Raw genomic sequence first — 17,951 nt, forward strand, 5'->3', positions numbered from 1 at the left:
GGGACCATATTGTTAAATGTTGTTATTTTCCTATTTCTTAGCCACCTCTCTTTGTACCCTTCCCATAAGGATACTATACATTTATCTGGTCATTTCAAGAGTTAGGAAATAATCCCAATCCCAATATACATTCTATAAAAAATCCTAAGAGGATGTAGTACCTTTGAATCCTTTAGCCTAGGATGCAACTATAGATGAGAGAAATGTATTCAGATGGATTAAATACTTAGAAATTCCTGGACTGTTGTTGTCAGTTATTTCTACCTACTCTTTATACCTGTGAGCAAATATTGCTCTTGCAGAACTTCTGAAATGAAGTCTTCATTCTAACTCGTCTTTTTAAAAATTTTAAATAAATTTACAAGTTTGTATGTATTATAGAAAATTCAGTATGTTGCAGAATATACATGAAAACACAAGACTGAAATAAAAATTACTTCTAGTTTACCACCAGTTCTTTTATACTTTCAGTTTTTACATTTAATCCTACCATAATTGTACACGTGTATGTGTATACATGCGAGCTGTGAGGTAGATGTCTAACTTAAATTTCCCCCCAAAGAATTAACTACTTATTCCAACACCAGTCTAATTTGATTATTAAGTACTATATTATTAGTTCTTTGACGCGGTGCTGGTGTCAACAGCTCTGCATGAATGAGGCGGTCTGGGTGGAACTGTTATGAGCTAGAGAGCAGACTCTGCCCACCCATGAAACACCCCCCACTACGTGGCTGGGGGCTAGTGCTAGTCAGCTGCAGCTGACTGATGCCCTGTATTTTTCTGCTTTGTTTTTTTTTTTGCTGTACGCGGGCCTCTCACCGCTGTGGCCTCTCCCGCTGCAGAGCACAGGCTCCGGGCGCGCAGGCCCAGCGGCCACGGCCCACGGGCCCAGCCGCTCCGCGGCATGCGGGAACCCCCCGGACCGGGGCACGAACCCGTATCCCCTGCATCGGCAGGCGGACCCCCAACCACTGCGCCACCAGGGAAGCCCTGCTTTGTTTTTTTAATCAAGAAAAGTTGGCATCAAGATTTTTGGTAAAATCCTCCAATTTTTAAAATACTGGCAAGTTACTAAAAATTTGTAAAACACTATGTAGAACAAATTGCAGTGGGCTTTAACTTACAGGCTTTCAGTTTGTACTTCAGGCATATGTGCTAGCTAGCTAACAGCCTGGTTCAGTGGGATACTCAGTATTTACCCAGGTGGCAGCCACACTGTAGCTTGGATGTATTCCAAATGTGGAGACCAAGGATATGGCAGGGCTTTCTGCAAAGAGATCCATGTGCAGGTTCACCTCTTTGTAAACACCTCCATAGGAGTTTGTGGTTGTGGGCAAGTGGAGAGTTTACGCACATGTTGGTTTCAACTCTGTGTCTCTCTGGTCTTAACCTCTTAAGACTAGGCCGTGGGGAGACTGATTCATGCCATCCAGATTCACACAAGGCCAACATGTATCAGTCACTTCCCTTACCTTCCAGATATGTGAACGTTAACCCGAGGTTCTGATTTCTGTCCTCTTCCTTTGGGACCAGGGCTGGGAGGGAAGGGTTCCACTGTCCCTTGTTTGACTAAAGATCAGATTATTTCCTCTTAACATAATGAATGCTTTACTTTGTGAAGCATTCAGTTGATGCCAGATCTAAGAAAATGGGTGCACTATAGTTGGATTCTGAGCCAGATGCTTCATATGTGTGATTTTGTTTAATCCTCACAGCAATCCTGTGAGATGGATGTTATCCTCATTTTACATGTGTGCAAAATGGAGTTCACAGGGGTTAAGAAACTCCCCTGAAGACAGAGTAGTTAGCATGTGGTAGTAGTCCTGGGAGCCAAGTAATTAGGTTTGCAGACTCCTCGTTTGCACCAGGAGTCTTTGGAAATCAGTCAGTCCTGGCCACGGCTGATTCCCCCTGAAGCGTAAGTGTCTCCTGTCCACCAGGGATTGCTGCGACTACTTACAGACATCTTCTTGTGGCCACCATTACCCGCATCCCTGTTGTCTTTGGTCACCGCCCAAGATGGAAGTCCTGTGATCTGGCCTCTCAGCAATCTCTTCCCCATGTTTCTCTGTGCTAATACCTCCTCTGCCCTCAACCTCTCACTGTTCCCTTCCTTCTCAAAACTTTCTCTGAAAACATCCCAAGGTAAAGAAATAACCCCTGCATCCGCAACATCTTTTGTTGCTGTTCCCCCCTCCTCCTGCTGGTTGTTTTCTGAGGACACTGCTTTTCTTGTCCTTCTTTCAAGTGAGTGCTACTCATTCTTTCATGCTCCATCTGTCTCTGGGTTAGGACATGGGATTGCTGTTCCCCTTGTTCACTAGTTCTGGCTCAAAGCTTAATTCTTCCACCCTTGCTTTAAAACTCCATCTCCTTTGAGACTCTTACTGTCCATCCAGTTATTTTTGACCCTTTCTTACCACTGTCACCTCCCGGTTACAGTCCCCAGTCCCCTTTCATTAATGACTTTGCACCTGGCTTATTGTTTTCCTTTTTGCCCAAATCCACCAAGGTAGCTTTTACCGTTTCTGAAAATGACCTCTCCAATGGCATGGCTTCATCAATAGTGACGTGTAGATCTCCACTTCACCCTCCCTCTGGCGTGGCTACTTGCTGGATTTTAGCATCATCCAGAACTATTCATCTTTGACATTTGAAATTCAAATACTCCCTTCTCCACCATCTTTACTCTTCCCAGCTCTCTTGCCTGTGTAGCGAGGTAGCCGTTCTTTGATTTCAGAAAGCCCTTCAGTCTCTTGAGCCTCATCACTGTCCATCATTTACTTCCTGCCTCATACAACCCAGATTTGTCTTTTTGCTGACAGTCTTGCCAAGGTCCTCAGTTTGCTTTCTTCACCTTCTGTCCTCCCAGTAAAACTGTAACCCTTGATAGAGCTAACTCTCTACACTTTTTTCTCCTTATGCTTGGGCTGGGTTCTCAGCTGGTCCTTGGGCTGCTGGCAGACTTCCACTATGTTGTCTGTCGGGCCTTGCTTATTCTCTCCAACAGCTCTCTTAAACCTTCTAGTCTCTTGCAGTCTACCTCTCGGTCCCTCTCCCACAATCTCAGCAGACATTTTTATGTTCTGTTTCACAGAAAATGGGAGAATTCTCTGTTTGCCACTGCCCCTCAAAATGTAACATTATTAGTATCTTTGCTTGCCTCCTGTCACTGTGAAAGACTTGTGCTCTGTACTTATCTCCTTTGTCCTGGTGCCTAACTGCCAGCTTTTAAGCATGCTCAAGTCTGTCATCTCAAGTGTGTGTGTGTGTGCGTGTGCGTGTGCGTGTGTGTGTGTGTGTGTCTCTCTCTCTCTCTCTCTCTCTCTCTCTCTCTCTCTCTGTGTCACTCTAATTGTTAGTCAAAGGTGCGCTGCTGTTACTGTTTCAGTTGCTTTGACAATAGGCCCCATGCCTTATGGTAATGGCACATATTAGCCATGTGAAATTGAATGAAAGATAGTTGGTCCTTGATCTCTGACTTTCTCTCCAGGGTGATGTGAACATAGAGACGTTCTGAGTAGGTTGCAGCGGTTTAGAACCCTTATATTGGTTCCAGGAAGTGAACGTCAGTCTTTTTTCACTCCAGGGTTTCTTATTCTGGTTCTTAGCCAAATGAACAAACAAGTGTTGTTTCCTCAGCTGCAAAGTGTAGAGGCATCTGTGACCTTCATAGGAAGTGACTAAGTGGTAGATAGACCCGGGTGTGTTTCTGTTTTGCAACTGCTTTTGTGACCTTGGGTAAATCTCTTCCCTTTTGGGGGCTTTAGCATGTTAATAAAATGAAGGGTTGGACTGCAAAAATGCTGAATGATTTCAAGAATCTCATAACTTTTGTTTTATGTGATGGGAGTGGATAGAACTCTGAATCTTTGTAGCACTGCTCACTTTTCTCTGGTTTATTTGGTTGGGACCCTGGTGCTTATCCTGCAGGGTAGCCGTGAGACTGGTGCTGTGAGACCTGACAGTAAAAGACTCGATTAAGGAGGCACATGGGGCCATTGTTCCAGGGCACTGGTTCTTTGACTTTGTTTAGAGATGTCCACAGTCCTTTCTGGTTGGAGTCTTCCCTGGTGGGTGCATCAGAGCCAGAATTCCTTACAAAGCAATTTGCATGAAAAGAGGAAGCAGGGGAAGGAGTGGTATTGAAGAAGGAAGTCTTGCTGATTGATGGCAGTCTTTCCCACTGAGCCCATTGCATTTTGGAATCCTTAACCTAGTGTTCAGAAATTCACTACTAGTGGAATCTTGGCATGTGAGATTAAATATATGCCATCTTGAGGATAGTGGGTAAAAGTATGACTTTGGAGGTAGATGGGTTTGAACTTTCACTCTACCATTTTTTTTGGGGGGCGGGGTACGCGGGCCTCTCACTGTTGTGGCCCCTCCCGTTGCGGAGCACAGGCTCCGACGCGCAGCCTCAGCGGCCATGGCTCACGGGCCCAGGCGCTCCGCGGCATGTGGGATCCTCCCGGACCGGGGCACGAACCCGTGTCCCCTGCATCGGCAGGCGGACTCGCAACCACTGCGCCACCAGAGAAGCCCCCTACCATTTTTTGATCTTAGGCAATTTACCTTAGAGTTGGATTTTAGCTGGAATTTCCTCAGAAAGATATTTTACTTTTCCGTGCCCTAGTTTCCTGCTCTGTAAATTTGGCCTAATGGTAGTAACTACTGCAAGGGTTGTTGTAAGTAAACATTAGATAATGTCTATAAAATGTTTAGAACTGTGCCAGATAGTGCCCAGATAGGCACTTCACAAATGTGAGCTCTGGCTTTGGTTACTGCAGTGTTGTTGTTTTATCATTATCATTATCAGTGTCACACAGGGCACTAATCAGATCATCAAGTTGTTAACCTCACACTTGGGAAATTCCTTTAAATGGCCCCATAAGTTATACCATTCAGCCCTGTAGTAGTTCTGGAGCACACAAAAGTTGAAAAACACTGAGTTAAGAGGAGGAGCAAAAATAAAGTATAGGTATATTCAGGTGTTTGATCGTTTAAGTAATTATTATGCCATTAAAAGAGAATTGTATCAAATTTAGCAGTGAATGGGGAATGAGTGTAGAATTCTAATGAACTACCGGTTTTCTGTCTGGTTTACTTAATTATGTTTTATTGATAATATGATGTCTCTGTAACTTAGGGTGGCCAGTACTGGTTTGCCTGGGACTGACTTAGGGCTTAGTGGGACGTGGGACTGATGGCGTTTGATGGGATGTGAGACCTTCAGTGCTAAAACAGGACACATAGGCATGAGTCATGCTCTGAGCTTACAACTTTGTTGTGAGGATTAAAGAATACAGTATATCAAATGTGAAAGCACATAGCACACTGCTTGGCACATAGTAGCTGCTCTTTAAATTTGTGACTTAGAATTGACTGTAAGTCTTGCTGCGCATATTCACACACTGCTCTTGGAGAAGTTGTAGGGAAGCTGTTGGCCACCTGCTTTGTGTCTTTTCCATTAATTTCTTGTAGTCCCAATTTCCTAATCTGCACAGTGAGTAGAGGAATGTTTATGTTGTATGGATATTTTAAGGGCGGAATCATGTGTGATTAGCACAAGTGTTTAGCACAGTGCCTGGCTCACAGTAGCTCTTGATAAGTGGTTATTAGATTATTAGAATAATAAAATCCTTTAACCTTTTATACCAATGCTATTTGGAATCGATAGTTCCATTGTTGGGAATTCGTAAAATGGAATGGTGGCTGTTGATTGAGCTGCCATTTTGGCTTCTTTAGCTTTATTCAGTCATTTCTTAGACGCTCTCTTACTCTGGGTTGCCTGAGGAAGAGTACTGTATACCTGCACAATTGAAAATGTGTGTCTTCCAATTTCATTTCAGGTGAGGAGGAGTACCTGATTAATCTGATAGACTCTCCAGGACACGTGGATTTCTCCTCAGAAGTGTCGACGGCTGTTCGCATTTGTGACGGGTGCATCATTGTCGTGGATGCTGTGGAAGGGGTCTGTCCGCAGGTAGTGGATTGTAACATGGAAATATTTAACTGGTTAAAGAAAGTGGGAGGAGAGAGGAGGAACTGACTGCCGATGACTCTGTGCCGCTTGAGACATTTCACTGACCATCAGAAAGCTGGTTATACATTTCTTATTTGGTAGTGTTCTGGTCTGTGATGGAGTTAAATCCCCCAAGTTTTGAAGGGATAGTAGAGAGAATGACTTTAAGGTGCCTTGATGTGTCTGTCATGTCCTCTTGGAGAGGGACTCAGCAAAAATGGGAGAGGTGTTTAGGAGGATCTGGAGATTTCACTCCAGTGGAAAAGTTTCTGAACTGTGAGAGGTAATTGATAGCAAGATACTGAGTCTCTTCTGTTGGTTTGTCAGTCTGCCCCCCTCCCCCCTACACACGCTATCTCAATAGCATTATGTCTAAAAAACAAATGTATGTACCTTAATTAAAAAAATACGCTATTGCTAAAAAATGCTAACCATTTCTGAGCCTTCACTGAGTTGTAATGGTAACATCAAAGTTCACTGATCACAGATCACCACAACAAATAGATGAATAATGAAAAATGTAAAATATTGTGAGAATTCCCAAAATGTGACATAGTGACATGAAGTGAGCAAATGCTGCTGGAAAAATGGTGCTAATAAACTTGCTTGATGCAGGGTTGACACAAACCTTCGGTTTGTAAAAAATGCAACATCTGTGAAGCACAATAAAGCAAAAGCACAATGAAATGAGGTTTTCTTGTAGAAATGGAGAAAATTTGATAATTCCAGGAAGATAGGCTGTAATTATTCTGTAACTTCCCGTCTGATTGCCTGTAAAGGCCCAGGTCCCCCAACTGGAAAAGCACAGCCTTAGTCTTTGTAGTGTCTTAGGTGTCCTGACAAGACGAGTAAAATGAACAGACCTGACTTTAGAATAGCAGAATAGTGGTTAATGCTGAGAGGTTGTTTATGCTCAGGAAGGTGTACACAGGGGACTTCTAGGGGAATGTTCTGTTGCTCGACCTGTGTGTTGGCAGCATGAGTGTTTGTTTTCTGATTATTTACTGAATAAAATTCGGTAAACTGTGTGTATGTGTGTGTGTGTGTGTGTGTGTGTGTGTGTGTATAATTCCACAAAACTGTTCACTGTCTTTTACATAATTTTATTTATCCTTCTTAAATAAATTGACAGTTCCATAAAGGCAAGGACAGTTTCTTGTCTGTAGTTCTATGCTTCTGTGTTATATACTTTGTGAATGTCTGGTGAACACCTGTGTCTGACTGGCATGGTCTGAGTTGTGATCAAGGAGTATGGAAATGAGCTACTTATTAATCAGAATTTTCTAATGTGCTTTACTTATTTCAAATCATGAGCTTTACATTTTACTTTCTTTTTTAATCAGACACAGGCAGTTCTGCGACAAGCCTGGCTCGAAAACATCCGTCCAGTTTTAGTGATTAATAAGATAGATCGTTTGATAGTGGAACTGAAATTCACCCCACAGGAGGCCTATTCTCACCTCAAGAATATTTTAGAACAGGTATTTTATCCTTTACTTCGGTATTTGAAAAATTGTGGCTCAAAGAAGAGTTGTAAGGAAGTTTCTGAGTTGAGTATGAGGCATTGCTACAGAAAATTCACTTACTTAGATTCACATGTGTCAAAGTCATCATACTAGAACAAGTGTCATCTTAGGAGCCCCCTCCATCTCCTGGAAGCATCCTTGAATATAGAGCTTGGACAATAGGTTTCAATGTTCTCTTGTTGAAAATCCTGTAATTTGGTTTCACAATGAAGCAATATTAGGAGACTCTTTGGTTTTTTTAATTACCTGTCTTTAGATGAAATTTTTTTTTTTTGCGGTACGTGGGCCTCTCACTGTTGTGGCCTCTCCCATTGTGGAGCACAGGCTCCGGACGCGCAGGCCCAGCGGCCATGGCTCACGGGCCCAGGTGCTCCGCGGCATGTGGGATCCTCCCGGACCGGGGCACGAACCCGTGTCCCCTGCATCGGCAGGTGGACTCTCAACCACTGCGCCACCAGGGAAGCCCCTTTAGATGAAATTTTACCAAAGCCTTCATTCGTTTATTCAGCAAACATTAACATACCTATACGTTGAATAAATGAGTTCTTGGATGTTCACTTTGTGCTAAGGATTATGACTATGAAGACAGGTGAGAGTCCCTATTTTCAAAGCTCTCACAGTGTGGTAGGGGAGACAGACAATTAAAAGAGATATTTGGAGAACAATGAGATAACCCCTGGATGTGATTTGAGAGCATAAGTGAGGGCTGCTTCACCCAGACTGGGTCAAGAGGAAAGGGAGAGTTAGGAAAAGTCTCACAAAAGAGGCCTTGAGATGGAAGAGAGGTAGCGTTTGCCAGGTAGAGACTTAGGGTAAAGTTCTTCAAGAGAGAAGGAATGAGATATACAAAGTTATAAAGGAAAAAAAGCATAGTACAATGTTTCATTAAAAGAACTGCAAATCATTTGTTATAGTTGAAGAATTAGATCCTGTTAAGTAGTGATAAGAGGTGGGAGTAGAAAGGAGTGTAGGATTTAGACTATGGTGAACCTTGTATGCCATGCATGGAGGTTTGAAATGTCTTCTTCAAGATGGTGGAGCGCCATTGATGTGACCAACTTGAGAATATTTATTTGCTAAAGAAAGGAAGTGATAAAGGTAGAGCAGTGAAAAAGAATGGATCAGTGGATCTAGTTCCCTGAAGAGATAGTCAGGGATGGGTACAGATGAAATACTCCCACCCTGCAGCAGAAGGAGACGGGCCAGTGGTAATTGTAGATATAGATGGACCTATATGTTGAATGATTGCGAGCTTGCAGGATTTCTGAATAATAGGTTCCATTTTCTCTTGGAGGTAGGAAATAAGATTACCTACTTGAGAGTGAAAATAGTTGGGGGTTAGAGGTCAGGAAGAGGGCCTGAAGAGAGGGGCAAACAGTTCAAACATCTGCTGTGAGAAATTGTTAGGGAGTTGACTAAGGTTATAAACGAAGATTGTGGGGGTAGGAAACCATGAGTTCTAGTGACACCTGGCCCTGGTCCTGGAAAACAAGTTGAAGATATGACAGATTAGTGTCTGCTTTCAACTCTTGAGCACAAAAATGACATTTCAAAAGCCTTCCAATTTAGCTTTGCTGGGTGTGGAAATCATGGGTTGATAGCATATAAGTTAATGATTGCTATAAACGTTATCGCCATCCGTGTGTGCTTAATATGAGCTCAAACTGTGACTTACGATTCTAGGCTTAGCAAGGCTTAGTGTGTCTCCTGTCGTGGGCGTGCAAAGCATCTGAATGACATTCTGCCATTTTACCATCTCTCCTAGATTAATGCACTCACAGGAACTCTTTTTACTTCTAAAGTGCTAGAAGAAAGAGCAGAGAGAGAGACTGAATCCCAAGTGAATCCAAATTCTGAGCAAGGAGAGCAAGTGTATGACTGGAGCACTGGCTTGGAGGACACGGATGATTCTCACCTTTACTTCTCTCCAGACCAGGGAAATGTGGTATTTACAAGTGCAATAGATGGATGGGGCTTTGGGTAAGTGTTTCAATGTAATTAAATCTCTTTGTGGATTTTATATGCAATTGTTTTTTTTTGGGGGGGGGGTTTTGGCGGTACGTGGGCCTCTCACTGTTGTGGCCTCTCCTGTTGCGGAGCACAGGCTCCGGACGCGCAGGCTCAGCGGCCCTGGCTTATGGGCCCAGCCGCTCCGCGGCACGTGGGATCTTCCCGGACGGGGGCACGAACCCGCGTCCCCTGCATCGGCAGGCAGACTCTCAACCACTGCGCCACCAGGGAAGCCCCTATCCAATTGATTTTTTAATTAAACTTTTTATTTTGAGATATTGTAGATTCACAGTCGTAGGAAAGAATACAGAGAGTTCTCTTGTTCCTTTACCTTGTGTCCCTCCAAAGGTAACATCTTGCAGAACTGTAGTGTAATATCACAGCCAGGATATTAACAGGGATATAATCCATCACCATGAAGAGGCTTCATGTTCCGCTAATATAGCCACACCCACTTCCCTCCCAGTTCCAACCCCTCCATAATGACTCACTCTTCTCTATTTCTATAATTTGTCATTTCAAGAATGTTATAGAAATGTAATTGAATAATATGTAACCTTTTCTGGATTTGATTTTCAGAATAATTCTCTAGAGACATATCTAAGTTGTTGCATGCATCGCTGGTTGGTTCCTTTTTATTGCTTAGTGCTATTCCATGTGTGTTTGTACCACAGTTTGTTTGAGTATTTACCCATTGAAGGACATCTGGGTTTTTTCTAGTTTGGGGCTACTGTGAGTAAAGCTGCTGTAAGCATTCATCTGTAGGTTTTCATGTGAACATAAGTTTTCATTTCTCTGGGATGAATGCCTACAAGTGCATTTGCTGAGTCATAGGGTAGTTGTGTGTTTAGTTTTTAAAGAAACTGTCAAACTGGTGTACCATTTTATATTCCCACGAGCAATGTATGGTGATCCAGTTTCTCCACATCTTCACCCTCATTTGGTATTGTTCCTATTTTTTTTCCTTTTGTCCTTTTTTAGCCATTCTGATAGGTGTGTACTGATATGTTATTATGGTTTTAATTCGCATTTTCCTAACATCTTGTGGTGTTGAACATCTTTTCATGAGCTGATTTGTCATCTGTGTATCCTCTCGTGTGAAATGTCTTTTTTTTTTTTTTTTGGTACGGGGGCCTCTCACTGCTGTGGCCCCTCCCGTCGCGGAGCACAGGCTCCGGGCGCGCAGGCCCAGCGGCCATGGCTCACGGGCCCAGCCGCTCCGCGGTACGTGGGATCCTCCCAAACAGGGGCACAAACCCGCGTCCCCTGCATCGGCAGGCGGACTCTCAACCACTGTGCAACCAGGGAAGCCCTGAAATGTCTTTTTATGTCCTTTGCCCATTTTGTTTTTGTTCATGTATAATTGACATATTATATTGGTTTCAAGTGTACAACATTATGATCAATATTTGTATATTGTGAAATGATCACTACAGTTAATCTAGTTTCTATCACTATACATAGTTACAAAATTTGTGTGTGTGTGTGATGAGGATTTTTAAGATTGACTCTTAAGAAATTTCAATTATACAGTATAGTGTTATTAACTATACCATGCTATACATTACATCCCATGACTGATTTATTTTATAACTGAAAATTTGTACCTTTTGACCCCCTTCACCCACTTTGCCAGCCCTCTACTCCCTGCCTCTTGCAACCACCAATCTGTTCTCTGTATCTGTAAGCTGCTTGTTTATTTGGTTTTGTTTTTTAAAGATCGTACATGTAAGTGAGATCATGCAGTATTTGTCCTTGTCTTTCTCTGTCTGACATATCTCATTTAGCCTAATGCCCTCGAAGTCCCTCCATGTTGTTGGAAATGGCAAGTTTGCATTCTTTTTTATGGTTGAATAGTATTCCGTTTTGTGTATATATACTGCATCATCTTTATCCATTCATGTATCATTGGGCACTTAGGTTGTTTCCATACCTTGGCTGTTGTAAATAATGCTGCAATGAAGGTGTTGTGCATATATCTTTTCAAGAGTTTTGGGGGTTTTTTGCATAAATACCCAGAAGTGGACTTGCTGCATCAAATGGTAGTTGTATTTTTAATTTTTTGAGGAACCTCCATAATATTTTCCGTAGTGGTTGTACCAATTTGCCTTCCTACCAACAGTGCACAAAGGGTTTTCTTTTGTCCACATCCTCACCAATACTTATTTCTTACCTTTTTTGATAATAGCCATTCTAACAGGTGTAAGGTGATAGCTCATTGTCATTTGACTTACATTTTCCTGATAGTGATGATCAATATTTAGTGATGTTGAGCATCTTTTCATATACCTGTTGGCTATCTGTAGGTCTTCTTTGGAAAAATGTCTGTTCATATCCTCTGTCCTTTTTTTCAGTTGAATTGTTTGGATTTTTTGCTATTGAGTTGTATGAGTATTTCGTATATTTTGGATATTAACCCCTTATCAGATATATAATTTGCAAGTACTTTCTGTTATTCAGTAGGTTGCCTTTTCATTTTCTTGACTACCTGCTTCGTTGTACAGTCCTTTGCCCATTTTCTAATTCTACTTTTTATTTATTTATGTTTTACTTTTGAGCTTTGAGAATTTTTTATATATTCTGGATATTAGTCCTTTGTCTCATACGTGTTTTATAAATATTTTCTTCCAGTCTAGAATTTCGCTTTTCACCTTAATAAGTGTCTTTCACAGAGCAAAGTTTTTAATTTGAGTGGAAGTCCAGTTTATCGACTTTTCCTTTTATGAATTATACTTTTGGCATTAAGAAGTCTGCCTAGCCCTAGATCCTGAATATTTTCTCTCATGTTTTTTTCTGGAACTTTTATAGTTTTCCTTCTTACATTTAAGTCTGTGATTCATTTTATGTTAAGTTTTTGTATAAGATGTGAAATTTGGGTCGAGGTTCATTTGGGGGGCTGTGGGTGTCCCAGTTACTTTGACACCATTTATTGAAAAGCCTATACCTGCCCTATTGAATTGTTTTTGTACCTTTGTCCGAATCAGTTAGACATATTTATGTGGGTCTATTTCTGAGTATTATATTCTGTTTCATTGATCTCTGTGTCTGTCTTTCCACCAATACCACATAGCTCTGATTACTCTAAGTGTATAATAAGTTTTGAAATTGGGTGGATTATTTCCATCACATTCTTCTTTTTCAAAATGGTTTTAGCTGCTCAAGGGTCTGTGCCTTTCCATATACATTTTATAATAATATTTGCCTATATCTGCAAAAAAAAATTTGCTAGGATTTTGGTGGAAAATGCATGGTACACTTGTATATTAATTTAAGGAGAACTGGTGCCTTTACTATGTTGAATCATCTAATCCATGGAGGCTGTATGTTTCTCCATTTGTGCAGATTTTCTTTGATTTTTTTAATCAGCATTTTGTGGTTTTCAGCATTTAAGTCCTGTACATATTATATTAGGCTTGCACCTAATTTTTCTTTTTTTCTAGAAATTATAATGGTATTGTATTTTTTATTTTGGTGTTCACATATTCATTTCTATTGTATTGAAATATAATTACTTGATTTTTGTGTGTCGATCTTGTATACTGTCACCTTGCTAAACCTATTCATTAGTTCTAAGAGTTTTTTGTAGATGCCTTGGGATTTTGTACAAGGTAGTCATGTCATCTGCAAATAAGGACTTGTATTTCTTCCTGACCTGTGCCATTTTCCTTTCTTTGCTTGCCTTATTGCACTGGCAAGAACTTCCAGCACTGTTTGAATAAGTGGGGAAAGTAGACATACTTGCCTTGTTCCCCATCTTTTGGTCTCTCACCAAGAGGTATAATGTTAGTTCTAAGTTGTTTCTAAATGTTCTTTGTCAAGGTAAGGAAGTTCCCCTGCACTCCTTTTTTTCTGAGTTATTACTATGAATTGGTGTCAGATTTTTTCAGATGCTTTTTCTGTATCAATTAATATAATCCTATGATTTTTGTTCTTTATTAATATAGTAGATTACATTGATTTTTGAATATTCAGCAAGTTTTGCATCTCTTTATAGATTTTATATACAATTAACTTTTTAAACCTTATTCTTTGAATAAATTCAAAATTCAGAAGGTACAAAAATGCATACAATGAAAAGTCTCCCACCCTATCCTTTAGCTTTTTAGTTCATTTCCCCACAGAAAACTAGTTTGTCCCAGCAGTTTCTTGTGTATCATCTGGAGGTTATTATGCATATATGAGCAAATACAGTATCAACTTTTATTATCTACACTAGCAGAAGTTACTGTGGAAAGAAACTAACTATTGAGGGTGTGCATATGCTAGGCATTGAGCTAGTCACTTAAATTATTTCATTGAATTCTTAGAACACTCCTTTATTTTATTTTTTTCCAATTTTTAAAAATTAATTATTTTTGGCTGCATTGGGTGTTCATTGCTGTGTGCGGGCTTTCTCTAGTTGCGGTGAGCAGGCGTTACTCCTCTATGGGGTGTGCAGGCTTCTTGTTGCGGTGGCTTCTCTAGTTGTGGAGCACAGGCTCTAGGCGCGTGGGCTTCAGTAGTTGTGGCATGTGGGCTCAGTAGTTATGGCTCACAGGCTGTAGAGCACAGGCTCAGTAGTTGTGGCACGCAGGTTTAGTTGCTCTGCTCTGCGGCATGTGGGATCTTCCTGGACCCGTGTCCCCTGCATTGGCAGGTGGATTCTTAACCAGTGCGCCACCAGGGAAGTCCCAGAACAATCCTTTTAAATAGGTCTTAATATTTATTATTTAAGGTTCAAAGACATTGATTGATTTGTTAAACATCACTTAGCCATTGAGTGGCATAGCAGTTGTTAAGTTTAAAGTCTGCCTGGCACTGAAGTTCATGCTTTTTTACCGTAGTGCTTTTATGGGATCTTCACTATGGAATATAGGGACCCTTGTTTTTTCTAATTGCACCTTCTGGGTATGTACACACTCGGGCCAAGTAGTAGTGATATCAGTTTTGAATGTGCTAGGTAATTGATTACATTTCTAACCACAACCATCACTGACTTGTGAAATCAGAAAATTCAGCGGATTTTTACTTTGAGAAAAATGTCTTCGGGGAGACAAAGAGGGAAGAGATATGGGAACATGTGTATATGTATAACTGATTCACTCTGTTATAAAGCAGAAACTAACACCATTGTAAAGCAATTATACCCCAATAAAGATGTTAAAAAAAAAAAAATGTCTTCGGCCTGGGTAAACAGTTGTGGGGATATAATGAAATTTACTTTAGTTGTAGGCTTAACCTTACATGTAATTTGCAGGGATAATACAACCAGAAATAATGCACCAGGTGAAACCACCCTTGGCTGTTCCTTGTCTTCCTTTTTATAGGAACTTGCCCTTCAACTTCCTTTTGACTGAACACATTTTGCCTTGGGCAGCATAATAAATTATAATACCATAATTTTTCTCTGCTAGTTTGTAATAAATTATAGATACCTTGGTTTATTTGGTGCCTATAAAGGTTATACCAGACAGATAAATTCAGATAATGGATATATAGTGAAAATGGAAATTACAAATGAAAATTTGCACTTTTCATATGTAGTTGATGACTTACCATTGTCATCTTTCTGGGCCTTGTTTCCTCATCTGAAAAACAAGAATATAGGTCTAAGATAATTTCTAAGAATTTCTTTGAGCTAAAATGTACAGTGATTCATTCAGTCATATAACAGGGTCAGACTTATTGATTTCTTAATTTGTAAATTTTGCTAGTGAGCTACAAGGTAAGGGGCTTGCCCTTTTCTTGTAATGATTTTCATAAATAATTGAATGTTTTATGTGAATTTTAGGCTAAATCTCACAAATTAGGGAAAGTTTATTGTGGAAGAAGGAATGGGGAGAGACTTGAATGAACAGAATGAGGGTAACTTCTCACAACTTTGGACATTTTTACGTACTTTCAGTCAATAAATGAATTCCCCTGTATTAGACAAAGTCATCTTTATAGATCTGCTAGTGCCTGTTCTCAACTAGTTGACATGTTAATTTATGGAAAAGGGTTGGTGGAAATGAAAGCACTGGAGACCCATTTCCTTCCAATTTTCCTCTAACATGTCAGTGAATGGGGAAAGTTGGCAACTTCAATATGGAAAGTTGTCACAAAAAAGTGGGAAGTGAGTACATTTCAGAATTTAGCAGATGGTTCTATAAACTCTTATATAGTGGGACAGGATTAAGAAGTGTGACTAGTAGCTGTGTGGCCTAAATCTGTCCTGTTAATAGTTGTTACTCCAGGAGAATCTGCTGTGAAAAATCAGAAACCCTTTGACTTGTGTGGGTGGCAGCAACGATCTAGTTCCTGATTAAGATAAATAGAGCTGAGGCCCCAACCCTATAAAACAGGGGCAGGAAAGAAAAGGCAAGGAAAAGCCCTATAGTTTTGTTTGTCTTTGTGCAGCAGTGTCTTACAATCCTGCAATTAACATTAATCCATTGGGTACCTTGGACACAAAAGAGTATGTGGCCCAGAAATTTCATACTTGGCCAAGCTGTCATTCAGGGCAAAAGATTGATAGGTCAGTAGTCTTGGAAAACATGTTCTGCAAATCTTTTCTGAGAATCTTGTTTGAAGTTATTCGGTAGAGGAAATGAATTAAAATAGAATTCAGGAATGGAGAAGTTGTGCTAGAAACTGTCAGTATTTTTAAATTATAACTAATGACAGACACAGGAATAAAAGCACTAAGCAATAATCAAGAAAGGTTTGATGTTTATAAGCAACTTTTGTGGTAACTGGGGGATTGAAAAGAATGTAAAGGATGAAAAACAAGATTTTCAAAGATTTATGTGTCTGTATGTGTATGTATGTGTAAATAAATGATGGACTAGAAAAGGGTTTGAAGACAGTGGTCTAAGCAAATGGCCAATTTCTTACTATAATTTATGATTTTATAGTATGCTTCAGTGTTTGTGAAAATCTTTGTTTGCCACTTTTTGAGTTAAAAGCAAGACATATATCTGACACATTGTTGTAAAGCATAAAAGAAAACATAACAGACTGGGTAGCCCAAATCAACAACAACAACAACAAAATCCTAGAAGCATGAATAGAAATCTACCTAATCAGAACAGTTATGACAGTAAATGTTTGAATCCCCTGTTGAGGAGATACTGTCTTTTATAAGAAGGAAATTTCCAGAGATTTGCTAAATAAAATAAACATAAAGCATAAGGGACTGAGGGTAAACACCAAAGCTCTGGTTCAATATGTCAAACAAATGTGAATAAAAAGAAAGTAGGTTTGGCGATCTTAATGATGAGCAGAGCAGAATTTATGGCAAATGTGGCGTAAGGATCATTTTTATATGGATAATTGGCACATTTCTGTAGTAAAGAGATTAATGATCATAACAGCAAAGTTCATGAGACAAAAATAGAAGTATAAGTAGAAATCCACAGTCATGTGGTTTGGGGGGATTGCATCATATCACAGTTTAACATCAAATAGAAACAAACCATATGAATAGCATTATAATTAAAGTCCGGATTTGTTTTAAGTGTCAATGAAGGATATATAAAAATTGATCCTGTGTCAGGCAAACAAACAATTCAAGTTCACGGAATATAAACTATGTTGAAAGCGTATACAAATCACTCAGTCATTATCTCCAGTGCTAACCATCTAAGAATGGACCCAAGTTGCCAATATGATGATCTAAGTGTTGGCTGTATTTATTGAGGACCCAGAGAGCATCACTGTAAAGAACAGGGCTCCCTGGTAGAGATAGGCTGGAGAATGTGCTTGGGACCTCAGGCCACAGTAGTTGCCTCCCATTGTCTCCCTTCTGTAGGTCCTGTAATGGATCTGCGAATCTGCATGGAGGATTGCAGCTTTTCTGGCAAGATCAGGTGTTGAGAGATGGAAAGCCCAGGGTGAGATAAGGGTCTGCTGACTTGCCTCTGGAAAGAAGGTTCTGTGCCTTGTTCTAGGTGTACTTAACTCCAGGAAGTCAAGGAGGAAGCTTAGCTCTTTTTACTGATCCCTGGAGTAGGGAGCAAGGCAGAGCTTGCTTCCTTTTTGAGGCATAGGAACTCTGCCCAATACGTGTTGGCCATTGGCCTTCTTTTTGCTTGTTGAGTAGCCACTGAGGTGGGAGAGAGACCAAGAGTGCTCCTTTCAGCCCTCCAGAGTAGGAAAGCTATGTCTATGTAAAGAGAAGATGGGTTCCCTCCAAAAAGATGAAAAAGATTATAAATTAATAATATAGTGATACTGGGCTTCCCTGGTGGCGCAGTGGTTGAGAGTCCGCCTGCCGATGCAGGGGACACGGGTTCGTGCCCCGGTTCGGGAAGATCCCACATGCCGCGGAGCGGCTGGGCCCGTGAGCCATGGCCGCTGAGCCTGCGCGTCCAGAGCCTGCACTCCGCAACGGGAGAGACCACAACAGTGAGAGGCCTGCGTGCCGC

The 17,951-nt window shown here is 40.7% G+C and overlaps 1 protein-coding gene across 2 annotated transcripts in view; it reads left to right on the top strand.

Moving 5' to 3' along the window:
- The window catches only part of EFL1 (elongation factor like GTPase 1), a 137,748-nt gene that overhangs the window by 8,297 nt on the left and 111,500 nt on the right, over window positions 1–17,951 (top strand). For both annotated transcript variants that reach the window (XM_007470071.1, XM_007470072.1), the window contains 3 exons: window positions 5,856–5,989; window positions 7,372–7,509; window positions 9,320–9,534. In XM_007470071.1, the coding sequence (XP_007470133.1) occupies window positions 5,856–5,989; window positions 7,372–7,509; window positions 9,320–9,534 (487 nt within the window). The remainder of the gene's footprint in view (window positions 1–5,855; window positions 5,990–7,371; window positions 7,510–9,319; window positions 9,535–17,951) is intronic.

This window comes from Lipotes vexillifer, unplaced genomic scaffold, assembly GCF_000442215.2.
Source record: "Lipotes vexillifer unplaced genomic scaffold, Lipotes_vexillifer_v1.1 scaffold532, whole genome shotgun sequence".
NCBI classification, from domain to species: Eukaryota; Metazoa; Chordata; class Mammalia; order Artiodactyla; family Lipotidae; genus Lipotes; species Lipotes vexillifer.